At 34.4% G+C, this 19,128-nt stretch overlaps 1 protein-coding gene across 2 annotated transcripts in view; it reads right to left on the bottom strand.

Moving 5' to 3' along the window:
• Positions 1-19,128, bottom strand: part of LOC107658831 (carbohydrate sulfotransferase 11) — a 46,645-nt gene that overhangs the window by 17,014 nt on the left and 10,503 nt on the right. For both annotated transcript variants that reach the window (XM_016447495.1, XM_016447494.1), the window contains exon 2: positions 2,592-2,677. In XM_016447495.1, the coding sequence (XP_016302981.1) occupies positions 2,592-2,677 (86 nt within the window). The remainder of the gene's footprint in view (positions 1-2,591; positions 2,678-19,128) is intronic.

Below are 19,128 nucleotides of genomic sequence, written 5' to 3'. Positions count from 1 at the left end.
AATATCTATAGCGCATGAGCACAGAGAGATTTGAGAGTGCACAGGACACAGTTTGAGTGAGAGGAGACATGTTTTAAGTGCGTGCACTCTCTCTGGGCGAGAGCAGCGTGTATCTGAGCGCGCGCGTCCGGTTTTGTGCGAGAGCAAAGGAAATCCGCGCGCGAGCGGAGAGATCCGAAGTGAATGAGGCCAATTTTTGGAGGACTTGAAGGCAGAAAAGTGACACTTCTAATTTTATAAAAGCGCTTGTGTATTATTTGAACAGTAAACTGCATATAAATTTACGCAGAAATGTTAGTACATGATTTTTTACACTAAAACCATGTTAACACGCATATTGTTTACGTCGTAATATTCCAGGTTTAGTACAAGTTAATCTTAATTGACAACATTTGTAGCATAAAAAAATCATTTTTGCAGTCACTTTAGGGTTTATGTTGCTCTGCTGTCATAGCAAAGTGTAAAACTGGATATAATTTTACAAAAAGTGATTTTTTTCACACATGCATGTTGTTTACGGTGTGCGTCTATACTATTAAAACAAGAGTATTTTAAAATGTTATTGACGTTTTATTGATTGACTTCTTCCATTGTGTGTAACTGTAACCTAAATTTTACTTTTAAAAAAAAAAAAGAAGGGACAAGTGGAAATTCATTTTTGGTAATCAAAATTGTGCCACAAATGCTATTTATTGAGCTTAATTTGTTCTGAAGCCAGGATATGTTTTTAAGGAATAGAAAATATCATTAGCTCAGTAGAAATACATTTGAAGTCGACAAAAAGACGTGTGTGTGTGTGTGTGTGTGTGTGTGTGTGTGTTTGTGTGTTTGTGTTTGTGTGTGTGTAGTGCCAGACTAGACCACCAACTGCTTGTGCTGTGACATTTCAGAGCTGTCGGCTTCCTTTATGCACAAAACGTTCTGACAGCGCTGAGCCTGATTTCTCAAGGTGAAAGAGTTTTTGAACATGAGATGAAAACAAACTATTACAGCTACACCCTGTTCTTTCCCTGCTTTCTGGAACAGGGCGGTCGGTCGGTCGGGCGACAAAGAACAGACTGGGTATGCGATCAATCACTGAAAGGTGGAGGTGGGTGGAAACATGCAGGAAGATGAGCGTGAGAAATAAAGACAGAGAGAGAGGTGAAATTAAACCGGATGAAATCAATCCTCACATAATGTTGGCTTTGTGGTGAAGCGGATCTGCTCGGCTAAGCTCTAGACGTGCATGTTTTACATTGGAAATAAAATGTGAGTGCTCTTATGTGTTTCCATAGGAACATAGGCATTCCAAAGAAGGTCCAGAGGTTATTCTTTCCCGCTGACCTCAATGCAGAGAGGACCAGAAACTTATAGACCCATGAAATCAAATTTACTTTCCTAATACATGTTTCTGATCTTATTAACTATTCATTGGTGCGTTTTATTCCGGATAAAAAAAGTTTGTCGTAATGTTTAATAACTCACTCAGTGGCAGAAACGACTTTACTTTTGATCTGTAATCATTAATCCCTCTTAATTGTTTTTATGTGTATTTTCCCACTGGTATGTCACATCCATATTTCACAGTCCTATCAATTCCAGTTAATTTCTGATTTATTCACTGGATTTCAGATTTAATTTAAACTGCTTGTGAACACAATTTTTGAAACTAAAAAAATATAGATTTTTCAGATAGTAAATAAAACTAAAAGATTATTGGAGTTCATTGTACAAGAAAATACTATTTCAATCTTTCTACTTAAAAATTTCATGTTTAATGCAAAGTGTTAATTAGTGCTGTTTCTTCGTAATTAATTGCAAATTTTATTAGCAATTTCTGAGCGAACATTGTTTCTGCACCAATTTTTTTTTTCAGTGTATGAGCTCATCTATATTCAAATGTATTAAAAATGAAAAAAATAAATAAAGAAAAATATAATTAGTGTAAACCATTGTAAAATCAAATTTTACTTATTCATATTTACTTTAAAATATTAAAATATTATTAATATATTTGTACCGAAAAAAATCTTTAAAAAAATTATAAATAGTTTAGGATTATGTCATTTTACTGTAAGATTTATGATTTTTGCTAGTAAAAATATGAATGACTATATTTAGTTAAAATCTATATATGCAAATAACAAGAAAATACATGTATTTTAGAGTACATATTGCTAAAATTATGTATTATTAATATAATATAGAATTTATAATATATATAATTTTATATATTTATATTATATAGTTAAAATATGAGCCACATTTATAATTTACAGTGAAAAACAGTAAAATGGCATTCCCAGAAGTTCCTGCATGGATTACTGCATATATATATTTTTTTTTTTGTTAACAGCTACGTATATTTGAATGTTTTTTACTTATATTTCATGTTATTTAGTGAACGTTTATTGCATTATTTTAGCGTTGTCGTTTGTTACTTAGATTTTTCTTTACTTTGGTTTATGAACACTCATTGTCACCATATTTTTATAACATTTTCACCACTTTTTACTGTATTATTTTTTCCCGTGATATTTTCACAGTGTTTGCAATATCTACATTCCCATAAACTGATATGTGTAGCATAAGATCCAGCGTACTGATACCTGCGTGGGATTGTACAGCTCCTGCAGGGCGTTTCTAGAGCCTTTCCGGCAGCAGCCCTCCGCTGCGAACGGGTTCCGCCTCATAACTGCAACAAAAACAAAGAGAGAGACAGACGGACAGTTAGAGTAGCCAATCACAAACTGACAAGAGCAAAATCAACCAATCCCGACAAGGCGGGCTTCACTGAAGCGAATGTGCAGTGTTCATATGGCCACTTCAACACATACACACACATTTGTCTGAATGGATGCCCTCAGTAAAAGGGCAGGTCTTTAATAATGCAAAGCCGTAAAGCCATCCAACAAATCTCCATATAAACAATACATTTAATTCCAAGTCACTGCCTCAAAACACACACACACATCTCTAGAGTGTGTATGTTGCAATCGATTAATAATTTAAGCATGGTAATGCATGTGTAGACGCTCTGCCATGTCGTAACTGACAGTAATAGTTTTATACAGTTTGTCTCTCAGCAGCGAGTCCGTAGAGAGTGACCGGCACTGCTGAAATTACACTACATGAAAGCTAATGACCAGGACCGCTGAAATGGTGCCCTATGAAAGCAGTCTCTGTGCTAAGATTGAGACTGACAGATTTAGTGTTCGTTTATTCGCTCTCATGTAACATTATCTTGACTTATAGTGTGTATTTGTGTAATGTTACGAGTAGTATGTGTTTGCGCACACAGAAAGCATTGTTTAAAAGTGTGTTAATGCCTGTAAGTGCACAGTGTTCTCAGAGCGTCTGATGTCTTACTGTTTAATCCAGCTCGAGGTAAGGGAACCGAATAAAACCGAGACCGCTGGGAACGAGAGATTAAAGGAAAACCAGAGTGACGGAGGAACAGAAAGGATGTGTTAATGAGGGATAGAGAGACTGTTGGACAAGAAACGGACAGTTTGGATCAGGAGGTCAACAACCTGAGGGGTTGTCATTAGCGCACCAGTGATAGCGAGAGATGACTTTATGTGATTTAATTGGCCGTTTTAGAAATGTTCAAATCCATCGCATCTGCATGCCAGTTTTTCGCTCGCTCATAGGAGGAAGTAATCCTTCTTCATAATCCTGCGGTCTGTTTTATTTAGTGTAAATATGCCCACATGGAATCCGAACCTCACATTCAGGTTCTGCACATCCCTCAACATTTCCGTGTATGTTAGGAATTTTGGAAAATGTTCTCCAGTAGAACAAATCAAAAAGTGTGCAGATTCTATCTGACCCAGTTTATGAAGTCAAAAACAAGTTTTGTCTTGCCTATGACACTTCACATCAAAAGGTTTGGCAACTACTTGTATAGACAGGCCGTGAGTATATTAACAAAGCAAAGTACTTTATAAGATTTTAGCAAACAAGCTTTGTTACTGGCAAATTCATACCTATTTTAACTAGTCATGCCAATATCGGCCATTTTGAACTGAGCAGAATCACCTCGAAAACCATCCACATTTGGTCAAAGTGTTGGTTTTTCCACCGTGTCAGCTTTAAAAGCTACCAAAAATCGTGCTGATGGCAAATTAACATACCTTCTTTTTTTATTATTTTGGGAGAATTAAATGTGTTGGTTTTTCAATAGTGTCAGCTTTAAAAGCTACCAAAAATTCTGTTGATGGCAAATTAATATACTTTTTTTTTTTTTGATAACTTTGGGAGAATTTAAATGTGTTGTTTTTTTGCATTCTGTTAGTTAAGCTACAAGAAATGTTGTTCATGGTAAATTAACATACTTTTTAATTTTGGGAGAATTTAAATAATGCTGGTTGTTTTTTTTGTTTTTGTTTTTTTCCCATTGTGTCAGCTTTAAAAGCTACTAGAAATCCTGTTGATTGCAAATTAACACTTTTTTGGGGGGGAGATAATTTTGGGAGAATTTAAATAACTTGGTTTTTTCAATTGTGTCAGCTTTAAAAGCTACCAGAAATCCTGTTGATAACGAATGAATGTAATTTTTGGATAATGTTATGAGAATTTGAATACATATTGCATAAAGCAAATTTAAAGGTGATGCAAGTTGTCCAAAAATTAAAGACAATATGAATTATATTTGATATTTGAAATTCTGTTTGGCAACATTTTGTTTTAAATACATTTTGAAATGTAATTTATTTCTGTGATGGCCAAGCTGAATTTTCAGTCTCAGATGATCCTTCAGAAATCATTATTCTAATAGTTTTGTGGAAACAATAAACTTCTTTACACAGGATTATTTGATAGAAAGTGAAGAAAGAGCAGCTTTTGTTTGAAACAGAAATATATTGTAACATTATAAAGGTCTTTACTGTCATTAATTTAATGCGTTCTTGCAGAATAAAAGTATTTTCTTTCTCTTTTTTTTACCTGACCTAAAATACTGACCTTATCTGGCCTGCCCAGAAACAATGAACTGCAAATAAAGTGTGTGTGTGTGTGTGTGTGTGTGTGTGTGTTTGTCTGAGTTTCAATATGGGTTCACCCTTCCTGAGCATGCACTGAAATTATCCCACCTGTGTCCAGGTGGATGGTGCTGTTATTAAATTTGTGGTCCATTGGACACACACCTGCTGTAATTTCCCATATGCTGACACCACTGACGGTGTCACAGCACCTGCCCCTTCTCCGCTGCATGACCTTCAGCTCACCTGCTTCATCAGACAGTTGGCCATTGTTTGTGGCAAACCATGTAGTGGGCAGTGTTATGAATATTAAGCTGTAAAGATCTGAGGCTGTACACATTGATGAAATGTCTCGCCGCTGATAGATGAGGATCTAATGGCAATATTTTATCCCGGAGAGCCGGGAAACGAAAGAACCTGCGGCACAGAGATCTTGTTTTGTCCTGGGGGAAATCAGAGGACTAAATGAGCAAAGCAAGAATGTTTTAGGCTCCTAAGCTAATCAACAAACAAAGTTTAAAGCCAGTGAACAAGGGAAAGGAGCATTGAATAATATATAGATGTTAAAAACTCTAAAATGCTGGATTGTTAACTAGCGAAACTGTACACATGACCTTGCGCTGCTCATTCCCAGCAGGCCTGTATATCCAAGCCACGATCACACAGTCACATATCTGCAGCCATCCATCAGCCGAGGATTATGGTATACCGGAGGATTAATCTGTCTCTATCTACCCGTAACATACTCTAAAACACATCAGTTCCCTTATCAGCGCTCCAAGTACACAAAACCATAAGTCAGACTGCAACTAAAATACGCTCACTCATAAAACTGCATATACAGTAATAAAAAGAATGTTTTCAGTCAATAAAGATGACAAGGCTCCATTTGGACGAATAGAGGCCATCAGATCCTCGCCGATGCACACTAAAACAGACAGATTTTTTTATTTTGAACCATCAGCAAGAAAATACTAGGGCTCTCGATTGATTATAAAAGAAATGTGATAAACATGATAAGCTGAATAATTAATAAAAGTGCTAGAAATTAATTCAGAGACTGCATTGAATTGAACAAAAAGTGGCTTTAGAAATATTTATTAATTTCCTTCATGTAATTTTATTGATTTCATTCATTCTAACATAAACATATGTATTTATTCATTCATTCATTCATTGGTCACGTTCTATGATAATTCCACGTGTGTGGGATTTTATCTATCTATCTATCTATTTAGTGGCCCTTCAGGAACAGGTTTGGTGTAAAAGTTGTTCTTAAAGGGACAGTCCACCCAAAAATGAAAATTCTGTCTCATTTACTCTTATGTAATTCCAAACCTGTATGACCTCTTTCTGCAAAACACAACATATTTTGAAGAATGTTTTTGTCCATAGAATGAAAGTCAGTGGTGTCCAAAAGAACTGACTTTTGACTTTGATTGTATAGACAAACAAAACAGAAAACATCTTAAAAATTGAAAATATAGTCTTTTAAACAGTCATCTTAAACCTGCATGTTTATGTCCATATAATGAAAGTCAATGGGGTCCAAAACAAGTCCCCAGTGACTTTTGTTATTTGGCCCAATAACCACTGAGGCACTTTTAATAATGGAATGACATGAGGGTGAAAGTTCATTTTTAGGTAAAATACCACTTTAAGTTGTCTATAATGAAAGCCAATGGGGTCCAAAACCACTCGCCATTGACTTTTAATTGTATAGGCAACAAAAATACTGCAACATTTTTCAAAAAATCTTTTTTATGTTTCACAGAAGAAAAAAAATCATACAGATTTGGAATGATGTGAAGATGAATGTTCATTTTTTTAACGAACTATCACTTTAAAGTGTCTGCTTAAACTCAAAGTTTTTCCTTTAACTCAGATGACCGATTCTGTCCGAAACCACAAAATAAAGTGCATCTTCACCATTAAGTCTGACTTTCCACATAGTATGTCAAGATGTGTTTGTCATGTTCTCCTACTACATTTCATCAGAGGGGTGTGTGAGTCGCTGTGTGGGTGAGTGCAGTAAAAGTGGTCATCTCTTTGTCTGGTCCCAGGATTGTAGGTCAACAACGTTGAATCAGAGCAAAATAGCTGGGAAATTGGAGTCTAATAGCCCATGTTTGTTTTTTCTGTCATGCTGGGGACTTTCCATTGACTTCTATTGTTATTACACTGAGCTAATGATGTTTTTATCCCCCAAACCCTCACAGAAAACTTCCATTAAGGCATTATTTAGTCTGTTTATTAAGCTGTTTTCCTCACAGGGACTGTTTGCTTCTCCCAAATGTAGGTGATTACAGGTTTTACTGTCCTTGAGGGGACATTCGCTGCCACAATTTAGGCAAAAACCAACCCCGAGTCGTGAATATGACTCCTAACTGCATTATACTTGTGGGGCTTTTTATGAGTGTGTCAGCATCCTGGCGGCGTGATGCCGACACAGCACTCTAATTGCATACTGAACATGGGCACACACACACACACACACACACACACACACACACGCACACAGCTGTATTCATTATCCAAACTCTTTCTTGAGACTATCGGGACAAATCTGCTTCCTTCTATTTCCTGTTCTGTCCCTCTTCATCTTTATATCACTGTCTTTGTGCACAATGAATGTACACATGCTCTCTCTTTAGGTGACCCAGGCTGTCATTATTCGCATGAAAGGTAATATTCGAAAAGGCATAATAGGGGCACTTTAATTCAATATACAACCAATATGCGCACACACACACACACACACACACACACACACACACACGCACACAGCTGTATTCATTATCCAAACTCTTTCTTGAGACTATCGGGACAAATCTGCTTCCTTCTATTTCCTGTTCTGTCCCTCTTCATCTTTATATCACTGTCTTTGTGCACAATGAATGTACACATGCTCTCTCTTTAGGTGACCCAGGCTGTCATTATTCATCCGTCTCGTTCTTCCCTCAACATCTCTATCCATCCATATTGTCCCTCAGATCACATTACATCTGAAACTAACCGACAAACGCGTCACCTTGAAGACAGACAAAGAAAAAAGGCTTCACGTCCCTCGAATTCACAAACACCCAGATGCGGATGTCAACGAAAGCGCTTTCTGATTCATATATTTGCTGCAAATATTATCCTCGGCTTTTTGATCTGCATTGCAGGTGGTTGCAGGATTATTCGCATCTGTCCTGCAACTCTGGCCAAAAAAACTGCATTAAGCAAACACAAAACGCATAGATTTTCAAATCAAATACACATACACATGCCGTACTGCAGTCTTAAACAAGGCCCTAACTCAATGTCAGGTTGCTGTCATGTTTAAAGGTGACCTGGAACGATACTCAATCATACACACTCACACACAAGATGGCAAAGATAGTAAGAAGTAGATTATAATGAGACAAATTGATGTCTAATGGCTGTGTTTGGCTGCCTGACACCATCTGAGCTGATTCAACATCAGCTATTAACACAATCATACTGATTGCTTATTATACTGTACATTCACATTCTTTAAATATGGCACTTCTGACAAAAGGTTTATTTTTACAAATTTGTGTTGCAATTAAATTGTTTGTGTTGCTCTTTACAAGTGAATCATTTGCTCAACAGATTAGTGCACAAAAAATGCTTATTCATTTAGAAACTAAATGTGAGACTCTTTATAAGCGAATCATTAAATCATTTGCTCAAAAGATTAGTTTGAAAATGCTGATTCATCCAGAAACTAAATGAGTGACTGTCTTTATAAGTGAATCACTGAATAATTCATGCAACTGATTCATTTAAAAATGCTGATTCATCCAGAAACTAAATGAGTGACTGTATTTATGAGTGAATCATTAAATAAGTCACACAACTGATTAATTTAAAAATGCTGATTCATCCAGAAACTAAATGAGTGACTGTATTTATGAGTGAATCATTAAATAAGTCACACAACTGATTAATTTAAAAATGCTGATTCATCCAGAAACTAAATGAGTGACTGTCTTTATGAGTGAATCATTGAATAATTCACGCAACTGATTCATTTAAAAATGCTGATTCATCCAGAAACTAAATGAGTGACTGTCTTTATGAGTGAATCATTGAATAATTCATGCAACTGATTCATTTAAAAATGCTGATTCATCCAGAAACTAAATGAGTGACTGTCTTTATAAGCATTTCAGAAATTTTTACAAATTTGTGTTGCAATTTTGTTTAGAGATTTTTTAGATGTCAGAAATAAAAATGAACATAACATACAAAATTAAATACTTTTAACTTAAAAGTACTTAGTACGTACTAAATAAATTATTACTAAATAAATGTAGTAAATACTTAGTAATCCATTTTATGCATTTTATTTTTTTTTGCTATACCTTTGGTGACAGAGTTGAATGGTTGAACAAAAAAAATGATCAAACTTTCATAATATACAGTATATATAAGTAGTTATTTTTAATTTTATTTTTTTATTTTATTTTGAACTGTCTAGCCCCAGTGCGTAACCACATAGGCTAAGTTTGCAACTCTGTTACCCATTCTGATGGGGGTTTTTTTTCCATCATTTTATTATTATTTTTTATTTCATGTTATGTTTATTTAATGAAAACCATGAAATCACTCAAATAAAGTTTGTACCCTGTATTCGGACATCAAATTTTGGTAACAGCATTGAAAAAGCTGCAAAGCCCTCATACAACAAATAGAAACTAAAACAGCTCATAAAATATTTATGAGGTGGACAAACAACATTTTCTGAAAGTTAGAGCTGTGGTGTATAATTTTTCCCATATAAAAATTATTCTAAATGTTAAAATAAAATAATTATACAGTCATTGGTCATGCCAGTGGCACAGAAATTACACACTTCACCTTCTTTCAATGACCAAAGAAAAAAAAAAACATTTTAAAGACTTTTTAAGCTTTATTTTGTACCCTATTTGTGGAAAGTGCCATACATAGTAATTGAAAATGGAAAACCCCTCCTCTCAATCACACAAAAGTCGAGATGCTGGTGGTCTAATGCATAGAGTTGTTGTGTTTTTGTCTTCGGACCCCCTGGTGTGTGATAACGCGTCTGCAGGATGGAGAGCCATCTGCCACTCAAGAGCTCCATCCATCAAAACAAAACACAACAGACAGTCAAACAATACAGTGTGTTCCCTTACAGTCACAGACCACACACACAGATAATGGAGACATGGTGAGAGGTTTCCAAACACATACTGAGAAAAATGACCTTTTATAACACAAAGACAACATAGGTGACATTTTTGACCTCTCACCTCTCAAGACCGATATTACGTCTCACATATGAAGTATTTCATTCTAAGACTTTGATGTATAATGCCCACGAGAGTCTCATATAGATCCTGAGGTTAAATATGATTGTACTTTCTGACATAATTGATCATGCAATAAGGCTTAAAACCATCGGCGGGTTGTCAGGAGCATTTCCAGGCCAACGCTAAGCACTGCTGTGTGCCCATGTGGGTAATTAGCTAGCCTCAAAGATGGAAGGAAGTGCTTGTGTCAGCTAAAGAGAAGAGAGAGTGCAAAAAAAAGAAAAGATAGTTGAAATGCTGCCTGCAGTCATTGTTCATATCCCAACTACAACCGAAGCATTCCCATAGGAACGTACACATCCTGTCTTGGAGAACAGGAAACAGACACTCGTCTATAGCTCATGCTGTTGTCATTTCAATGAGAGAAACCGTTAGAGCTCAGAAGCTTCATTTCATGTTGCATTCTGTATAGTGATCAAAGACTTTTGCTTCTCACACGTTGGAAGACAAAGCTTTAAAGAGTTAGTGCAGGTTAGGACAGTAATGAGATGGAATAATTGAAAATGCTGTCATCATATTTAAATATGGTGCCTCAAGATATGAAAACTATGGCAGAGGAGATTTTCGGTGACTTAAAAGTCTTTGATAATCATTAAACTCGATCTCATAATGATAAAACTCTATTATTTACTTAAATGTGACAGAAAATGTACTCAATAGTGACAGGAACCTCACACAATTTATTCTTTCAAAAACGCTGATTCATTCTGAAACTTACACAAGAGGTTCTTCACAAGATAATCACTGAATCATGTGCTTCAGATTCATTCAAGAACTCTGATTCATTCAGAAACTAAAAAAGTGTATTTTTGAGTTAATCATTGAATCATTTGCTCAAGTGTTTTGTTCATAAACTAAACAAAAGACTCTACAAGTGAATCATTGTATCATTTGCTCAACAGATTAGTTTACAAAAACACAGATTCATTCAGAAACTAATCAAAAGACTATTTATAAGGAAATCATTGAATCATTTGTCAACAGATTCATTCAAAAATGTTGATTCATTCAGAAACTAAAGAAGTGACTGTCTTTATGAGTGAATCATGATATTATTCACTCAACCGATTAGTTAAAAAAAAACAATTATTCGTTCAGAAATGAAACACAACCTACTGTGTTTTACCCATAGACACAGTGAATCAGATGTTTGGGAACAACAGCACTCTTCCTAAATAAATAGTTATAAATATTGTTTAATACAAACTATTCTTTGAAAAATGCTGATTCATTCAGAAACTAAACGAGATAATCTTTACAAGTGAATCATTTGCTCAACAGATTAGTTCACAAAAAATGCTTATTCATTCAGAAACTAAATGTGAGACTCTTTATAAGCGAATCATGAAATCATTTGCTCAAGAGATTTGTTCGAAAATGCTGATTCATCCAGAAACTAAATGAGTGACTGTCTTTATGAGTGAATTATTGAATAATTCACGCAACTGATTCATTTAAAAATGCTGATTTATCCAGAAATTAAATGAGTGACTGTCTTTATGAGTGAATTATTGAATAATTCACGCAACTGATTCATTTAAAAATGCTGATTTATCCAGAAATTAAATGAGTGACTGTCTTTATGAGTGAATCATTGAATAATTCACGCAACTGATTCATTTAAAAATGCTGATTCATCCAGAAACTAAATGAGTGACTGTCTTTATGAGTGAATCATTGAATAATTCACGCAACTGATTCATTTAAAAATGCTGATTCATCCAGAAACTAAATGAGTGACTGTCTTTATGAGTGAATCATTGAATAATTCACGCAACTGATTCATTTAAAAATGCTGATTCATCCAGAAACTAAATGAGTGACTGTCTTTATGAGTGAATCATTGAATAATTCACGCAACTGATTCATTTAAAAATGCTGATTCATCCAGAAACTAAATGAGTGACTGTCTTTATGAGTGAATCATTGAATAATTCACGCAACTGATTCATTTAAAAATGCTGATTCATCCAGAAACTAAATGAGTGACTGTCTTTATGAGTGAATCATTGAATAATTCACGCAACTGATTCATTTAAAAATGCTGATTCATCCAGAAACTAAATGAGTGACTGTCTTTATGAGTGAATCATTGAATAATTCACGCAACTGATTCATTTAAAAATGCTGATTCATCCAGAAACTAAATGAGTGACTGTCTTTATGAGTGAATCATTGAATAATTCACGCAACTGATTCATTTAAAAATGCTGATTCATCCAGAAACTAAATGAGTGACTGTCTTTATGAGTGAATCATTGAATAATTCACGCAACTGATTCATTTAAAAATGCTGATTCATCCAGAAACTAAATGAGTGACTGTCTTTATGAGTGAATCATTGAATAATTCACGCAACTGATTCATTTAAAAATGCTGATTCATCCAGAAACTAAATGAGTGACTGTCTTTATGAGTGAATCATTGAATAATTCACGCAACTGATTCATTTAAAAATGCTGATTCATCCAGAAACTAAATGAGTGACTGTCTTTATGAGTGAATCATTGAATAATTCACGCAACTGATTCATTTAAAAATGCTGATTCATCCAGAAACTAAATGAGTGACTGTCTTTATGAGTGAATCATTGAATAATTCACGCAACTGATTCATTTAAAAATGCTGATTCATCCAGAAACTAAATGAGTGACTGTCTTTATGAGTGAATCATTGAATAATTCACGCAACTGATTCATTTAAAAATGCTGATTCATCCAGAAACTAAATGAGTGACTGTCTTTATGAGTGAATCATTGAATAATTCACGCAACTGATTCATTTAAAAATGCTGATTCATCCAGAAACTAAATGAGTGACTGTCTTTATGAGTGAATCATTGAATAATTCACGCAACTGATTCATTTAAAAATGCTGATTCATCCAGAAACTAAATGAGTGACTGTCTTTATGAGTGAATCATTGAATAATTCACGCAACTGATTCATTTAAAAATGCTGATTCATCCAGAAACTAAATGAGTGACTGTCTTTATGAGTGAATTATTGAATAATTCACGCAACTGATTCATTTAAAAATGCTGATTCATCCAGAAACTAAATGAGTGACTGTCTTTATGAGTGAATTATTGAATAATTCACGCAACTGATTCATTTAAAAATGCTGATTCATCCAGAAACTAAATGAGTGACTGTCTTTATGAGTGAATCATTGAATAATTCACGCAACTGATTCATTTAAAAATGCTGATTCATCCAGAAACTAAATGAGTGACTGTCTTTATGAGTGAATCATTGAATAATTCACGCAACTGATTCATTTAAAAATGCTGATTCATCCAGAAACTAAATGAGTGACTGTCTTTATGAGTGAATCATTGAATAATTCACGCAACTGATTCATTTAAAAATGCTGATTCATCCAGAAACTAAATGAGTGACTGTCTTTATGAGTGAATCATTGAATAATTCACGCAACTGATTCATTTAAAAATGCTGATTCATCCAGAAACTAAATGAGTGACTGTCTTTATGAGTGAATCATTGAATAATTCACGCAACTGATTCATTTAAAAATGCTGATTCATCCAGAAACTAAATGAGTGACTGTCTTTATGAGCGTTTCAGAAATGAAACATTATCTGCTGTGTTGTGCTCAGAGATGCAGCAAATCTGGTATTTGGGAATAACAGTACTCCTACTAAATAAATATTGTTATAAATATTAATTAATTTATTAATAAATAAATTGTTAATTAATATGAATACATATTGACTTATGTACAGAACAAAATATGTGTAAATGAAGAGTAATTGATGCTGAAGTAGTAAATGACTTCTAAAAATGATTTCCAAAAGTCATTTTTGGAAGTTTGACAAACCCTGGGATCATTCAGGTTTATTGTGTGGAAAAGGGTGCTTTCTTATTCTTTAATTCCAAATAATTCTTTCCAATTCCAATTCTTCCATCTCCTTTTGTTTTCCAGAGAAAAAAGAAAGTCATATGGTTTGGGTAAATGATGGCAGAACTGTTATTTTTGAGAAAACTATTCCCTTCATGAACTTTGCTATTGCATTCTCTCTTTCTTTTTCTGATGCAACTTCTCTCTGTAACTACTTCTGATTTCAGGTCATTGCGGACAGTTTTGTTGGGAAACACAGCATCTAACCACATCTGACAACACCACCGGGTGACATCAAGCTGCAAACCTGGCAGATGGCAGACGTTTGTTTATACCGGGGACCCTGGGAACTAAAATGATGGATACTTAAGCTCTTTGAAGCAAAAAATGAGGTATCTGATAAACTCTCTAAAGTGTTTACGCACCATAAGTTTTAGAGAGCGCAGTGCATGAATGTGACCCTTTAATCAATATGCCTCTCTCCAAACATATCTGTCTCTCACCAGATTTGCTTACCTACCATGTATACCGACCATCTCAGTGGCTTTTTCAGATTAAAAATGAGGCAGAAATGCAATAAATCACTTTAAATGGGTGTTCAGAAAATAGCTTCCAAATGTAAATAAAGCTCTCAAAACTAGACTCGGCAATTAAAATAAAAGCATCTAACTGAGCTGTATAATGTTGTGGTGTGTTAGAACTACATCATGGTCCCCATAGGCATTAAAAGGGCCCTTGGGGGGGTTAAAAAGTATTTAGTTCATTAGTTTCCATTTAAGGATGTTCTCTCATTAAAAAGATCTGCATTTTGTTTCCTTACAGTATGATGGATTGTATTTCAGTGTGCATAGATGGCTACTGATGTAGTATTTTAATTACACTGTAAACAATTCTTTGTCCTGTAGCTTAAAACATTTATGTGGAAACATCAAAATGAACTTATAATGTTTAATATGACTGAAATAACCCTCTGATGCATGTATATATATATAGTTATATTTTTAAAAGACAATATGTCATTTTTTAGGTGTATTTTTTATTTTTAAGATTTATTTTTTACAATACATTTCTAGTAACAACACCAGTTTTTGCTTTATTTATTTAATATATAAAATTATTACAGTGTTATTAGGGTTTCCTTACAAAAGAAACATTGTTTTTTTTTCTTTGTGAATTATTCATTCATGCATCAGAGAGTTGAGGGTCAGGTCAAGTAGAAATAGCTCCTTAAATTCAATATAAAATCAGATTTATATTACTTACTACTTCATGATCCCGGACTTATTGTGAAATAATTATTTATATATGCTATTCCAAATAAAAAAAAATGTTGTCTAAAAATAAAACTCATTTAATTAAATTAAACAATTAATAAATAAAATTACATAATAATAAAATATAATTTAATAATTGTCTGAAACAACTCTCCTTTGAAACCACAATGCTGATGTCACTTACAGTAGACATGCATGGGCTATTAAATAATGTTAACCATTAGGCAAATAGCTACTTAGGCATTGTTTTATCAAACTTGTATGTAATGCCCACGTTTCATAATCCAATCCACTTCCTGACAAATAAAATCAAGTCCCATCTCACGTTTTTTTTTTCTCCTTTCACTCATAAATGTCACATTATTGAAGTAAAATGGGTTGCATTAAGATAAACAACTGGACATTTTGAGTTTTGACATACTGTACCCGGTAGCTATTTCCAACATGCCTAATTCATATTCATCTGAGTTTGACAGAACTGGATCACTGATTAATAAAAGTCCTTATATACTGAAACGATACATAAATTCAGGCAGGAACACCTATAGTTCCATATACTGTAGCATATATTGTAATTCTCTCTGTGAAGCAAGCCAGGCTCTATTTATAGCTGCTAGGTCAGAGTTTCTCCTCTCTCAAACACGCTTCCACCACAAACCTCTAATTCTGCATGACACACCCTTACTGTGCGTTCACACCGCCGCCGTCGAGAGCGTCAAAAACCGTGTCATAGCTCATTACCATAAAGTTGACCTGATTTCAACTCTCCTCGACGCCCTCAACGTCCAAGTCGCGCCGCGCCGCTGCTCGACGCTGCTTGACGCCGGCTCACATTGAAAATGAATGACTTCCGGCCACTTTGACGCTCTCGACGGCGGCGGTGTGAACGCACAGTTACAGAAGAAGAAGGAGAAGAAGCTGCAGGACAGAAACACAACAAATAGCAAGTGATGAAATTGAAACCCACGTTGTCCAAGTCCGACGCTAAACCCTGTGTTAACTGAGACTGCGTCTTCAGAGCAGCAGAAGCTCTATAATCAGGAGGAACCAGTGTAGGTCTAATGTATGGTTAGATATGGAGAAGCAAACAGCCGTCAGCCAGATGCTCAGAAGACAAATGACACGACAACACTTCAGCCACGGCATGACTTCAGTCATCACCTCTGGGCTGTTTGAAATGTCTCTTTCCATTGCAGAGTGTCAAAACACGACTCAATGTATATCATAATACACACCGCACTGTAATGAAAGGATATGGCATGAACACACTCGTGTGCAATCTGTACACGTTTACAGTGCTTGCGAGACCTCTTTTTATCACACTTTTCTGCAGTCAGATCACTTACTTATAATCACCATTTGCAACCTATTTTATTTGTGTAAAACTGTAAACCCACCTCTAAACGGCATTGTTGTCTGCTATTCATGTGGGTCAAATGTTGTCTTCCTGTCTAAGTGGCCGGTCTCGTGCTATTAGTTAAGGTCTAACTGCGCTGATTTGACCCGAGGAACCTCATGAATGTTTTAGACTGAGAGTGGCATGAGGAAGAGATGGAGAGATACAACAACCCAAATAATGTGCACACCGATCCTACCCCAGAGACTCACAATGGTGATCCATGCAGTCCATTAGCACAGGAGCGTACCATTACTGCTCCACACGGGGGGTCGGACTGATGGACCTCTCACATCCACGGTCCTTCCGTTTAGATTGTGGTTTGATTAGATCACCCACTTACACCTCTGATTAGCTTCATTAAATCAGGCAACCCCCAAATTACAAGTGCGGTTCAAGCATTTTCCAGTCTGAATCTCCTCTCCCTCTTGTGCTCTGCTCATCTCGACAGGTATTACAGTTTTGGTTTCTTACAGTGCTATCAATTATATATGGCCACATGTGATTATTTGACATAACTGCGATTGTTATACACTTTGAATTCCAATCACGTATCGCCTGAAATACCACGTCTTTTCAGTACAGCAGCCCAAACTCCATCATAGGAGATGTGTGGCTCCATTTGACTCAGTTTAACTATTTATCTTTTAAACAATATTATTCCTAATAATAATAACCATTATTATTATTATTATTATTGTTGTTAATAATTTGTTGTTGTTCACTAAAATAATAATAAACCATATTAATAAAATAACTATAAACTATAATATTCCAGATATTATTATTATTATTTATTACTAAGATATTAATAGACATTATTAATAAAAAAACAAAATCGTTTAAACTATGTTCCAAATATAATAATAATTACTATAGTAAATGAGTTATAATAAGTATTATTATTATTTACTAAAATAATAATAAACCATATTAATAAAATAACTGTAATTTAAACTATAATATTCCAGATATATTTTTTATTATTTATTACTAAGATATTAATAGACAATATTAATAAAATAACAAAATCATTTAAACTATAATATTCCATATTATTCTTATTCTTATTTACTAAAACACTGATAAACAATATTAATACAAATAAAAATATAATTTACACTATAATGTTCCAAATATAATAATAATTACTATACTAAATGAGTAATAAATGACTATAGTAAATGTAATTTAAAAAAATAATAATAATTATTATTATTATTATTATTAAATACTGTTGATTTTTTGAACCCAGCCAACCTAAATATTAGAGTAAATTAATATTAACAATAATAATAATTATTATTATTGTTGTTGTTGTTGTTGTTGTTGTTAATTTACTATTATATTATCAACACTGTAAATTGAAAGTATAAATATTATTATATTTATAGGTAAATATTTTAATATTTAAATTTTTAGTTCATTTAAAAAAATTATTAAATTCCACCCTGTGCAATATTTCTTTGCAAACATTTGATTATAAGCAATCATACATTTCATATCAAGATGTAAGTGACATTAACAAAAATACCATGAAATAATTAATCACAATAATTAGTATTAATAGAATTCATCCTCCGCAGAAATTTCATAAATGTGAAAGCCCTACTCTACGGTATATGGCAGATCTCAGCAAATAAAGGGGCCACAAATGTAATAGTACTCATCTGTAAGACTTCATGAAAGAAATGCAAGCGTCATATTTGAGACAATCTTTAGCAAGCGTCATATTTGAGACAATCTTTAACACATAGATCTTGCACAGTGGCTGCTTTTATGAAGAACAATCAGCTTTATGTGTGTAAACGAGCATTGAGCATGAAGCAGTGAACTGCCGTGCGATGCTGTCTGTGCTCTCTGTGTTTTGGCTCTTTGTTTAGTGTTACTATTTGGAGCATGCTCAGAAAATCAGGCCCGTAAATCACCCGCTACCTCTTACCAAAAGGCCCCCCCAGGGCCACTGTGACTGTTGCCATGGTAACATGTACAGGGAAGTGCACTGATGGGATGTCTTCATGTCACGGCCAAGGGTGGATTTTTAAAAGAGAATTTACTAAAAATGTGAATTAAGCAAACAACAACAGCATTGAGACGTCTTAATAATCAGACTTTGTCCAGGCTTTGCAATTAGGCTTGGAATGAGACTCTATACAGCACTACTATTCACTCAAACACACACTTCCACGTGATATCTAAGCAATACGATCAGTTCTCTACATAGCGTCCACAGTCCTGCTAAAGTTTCTCTTCCTTATTCTCAAAACAAAATGGTATGGTTTTAAAGTAGC

This window comes from Sinocyclocheilus anshuiensis, unplaced genomic scaffold (genome assembly GCF_001515605.1).
Source record: "Sinocyclocheilus anshuiensis isolate Anshui unplaced genomic scaffold, SAMN03320099.WGS_v1.1 scaffold283, whole genome shotgun sequence".
Taxonomy (NCBI): Eukaryota; Metazoa; Chordata; class Actinopteri; order Cypriniformes; family Cyprinidae; genus Sinocyclocheilus; species Sinocyclocheilus anshuiensis.
This window is presented reverse-complemented; position numbering and strand designations above follow the sequence as displayed.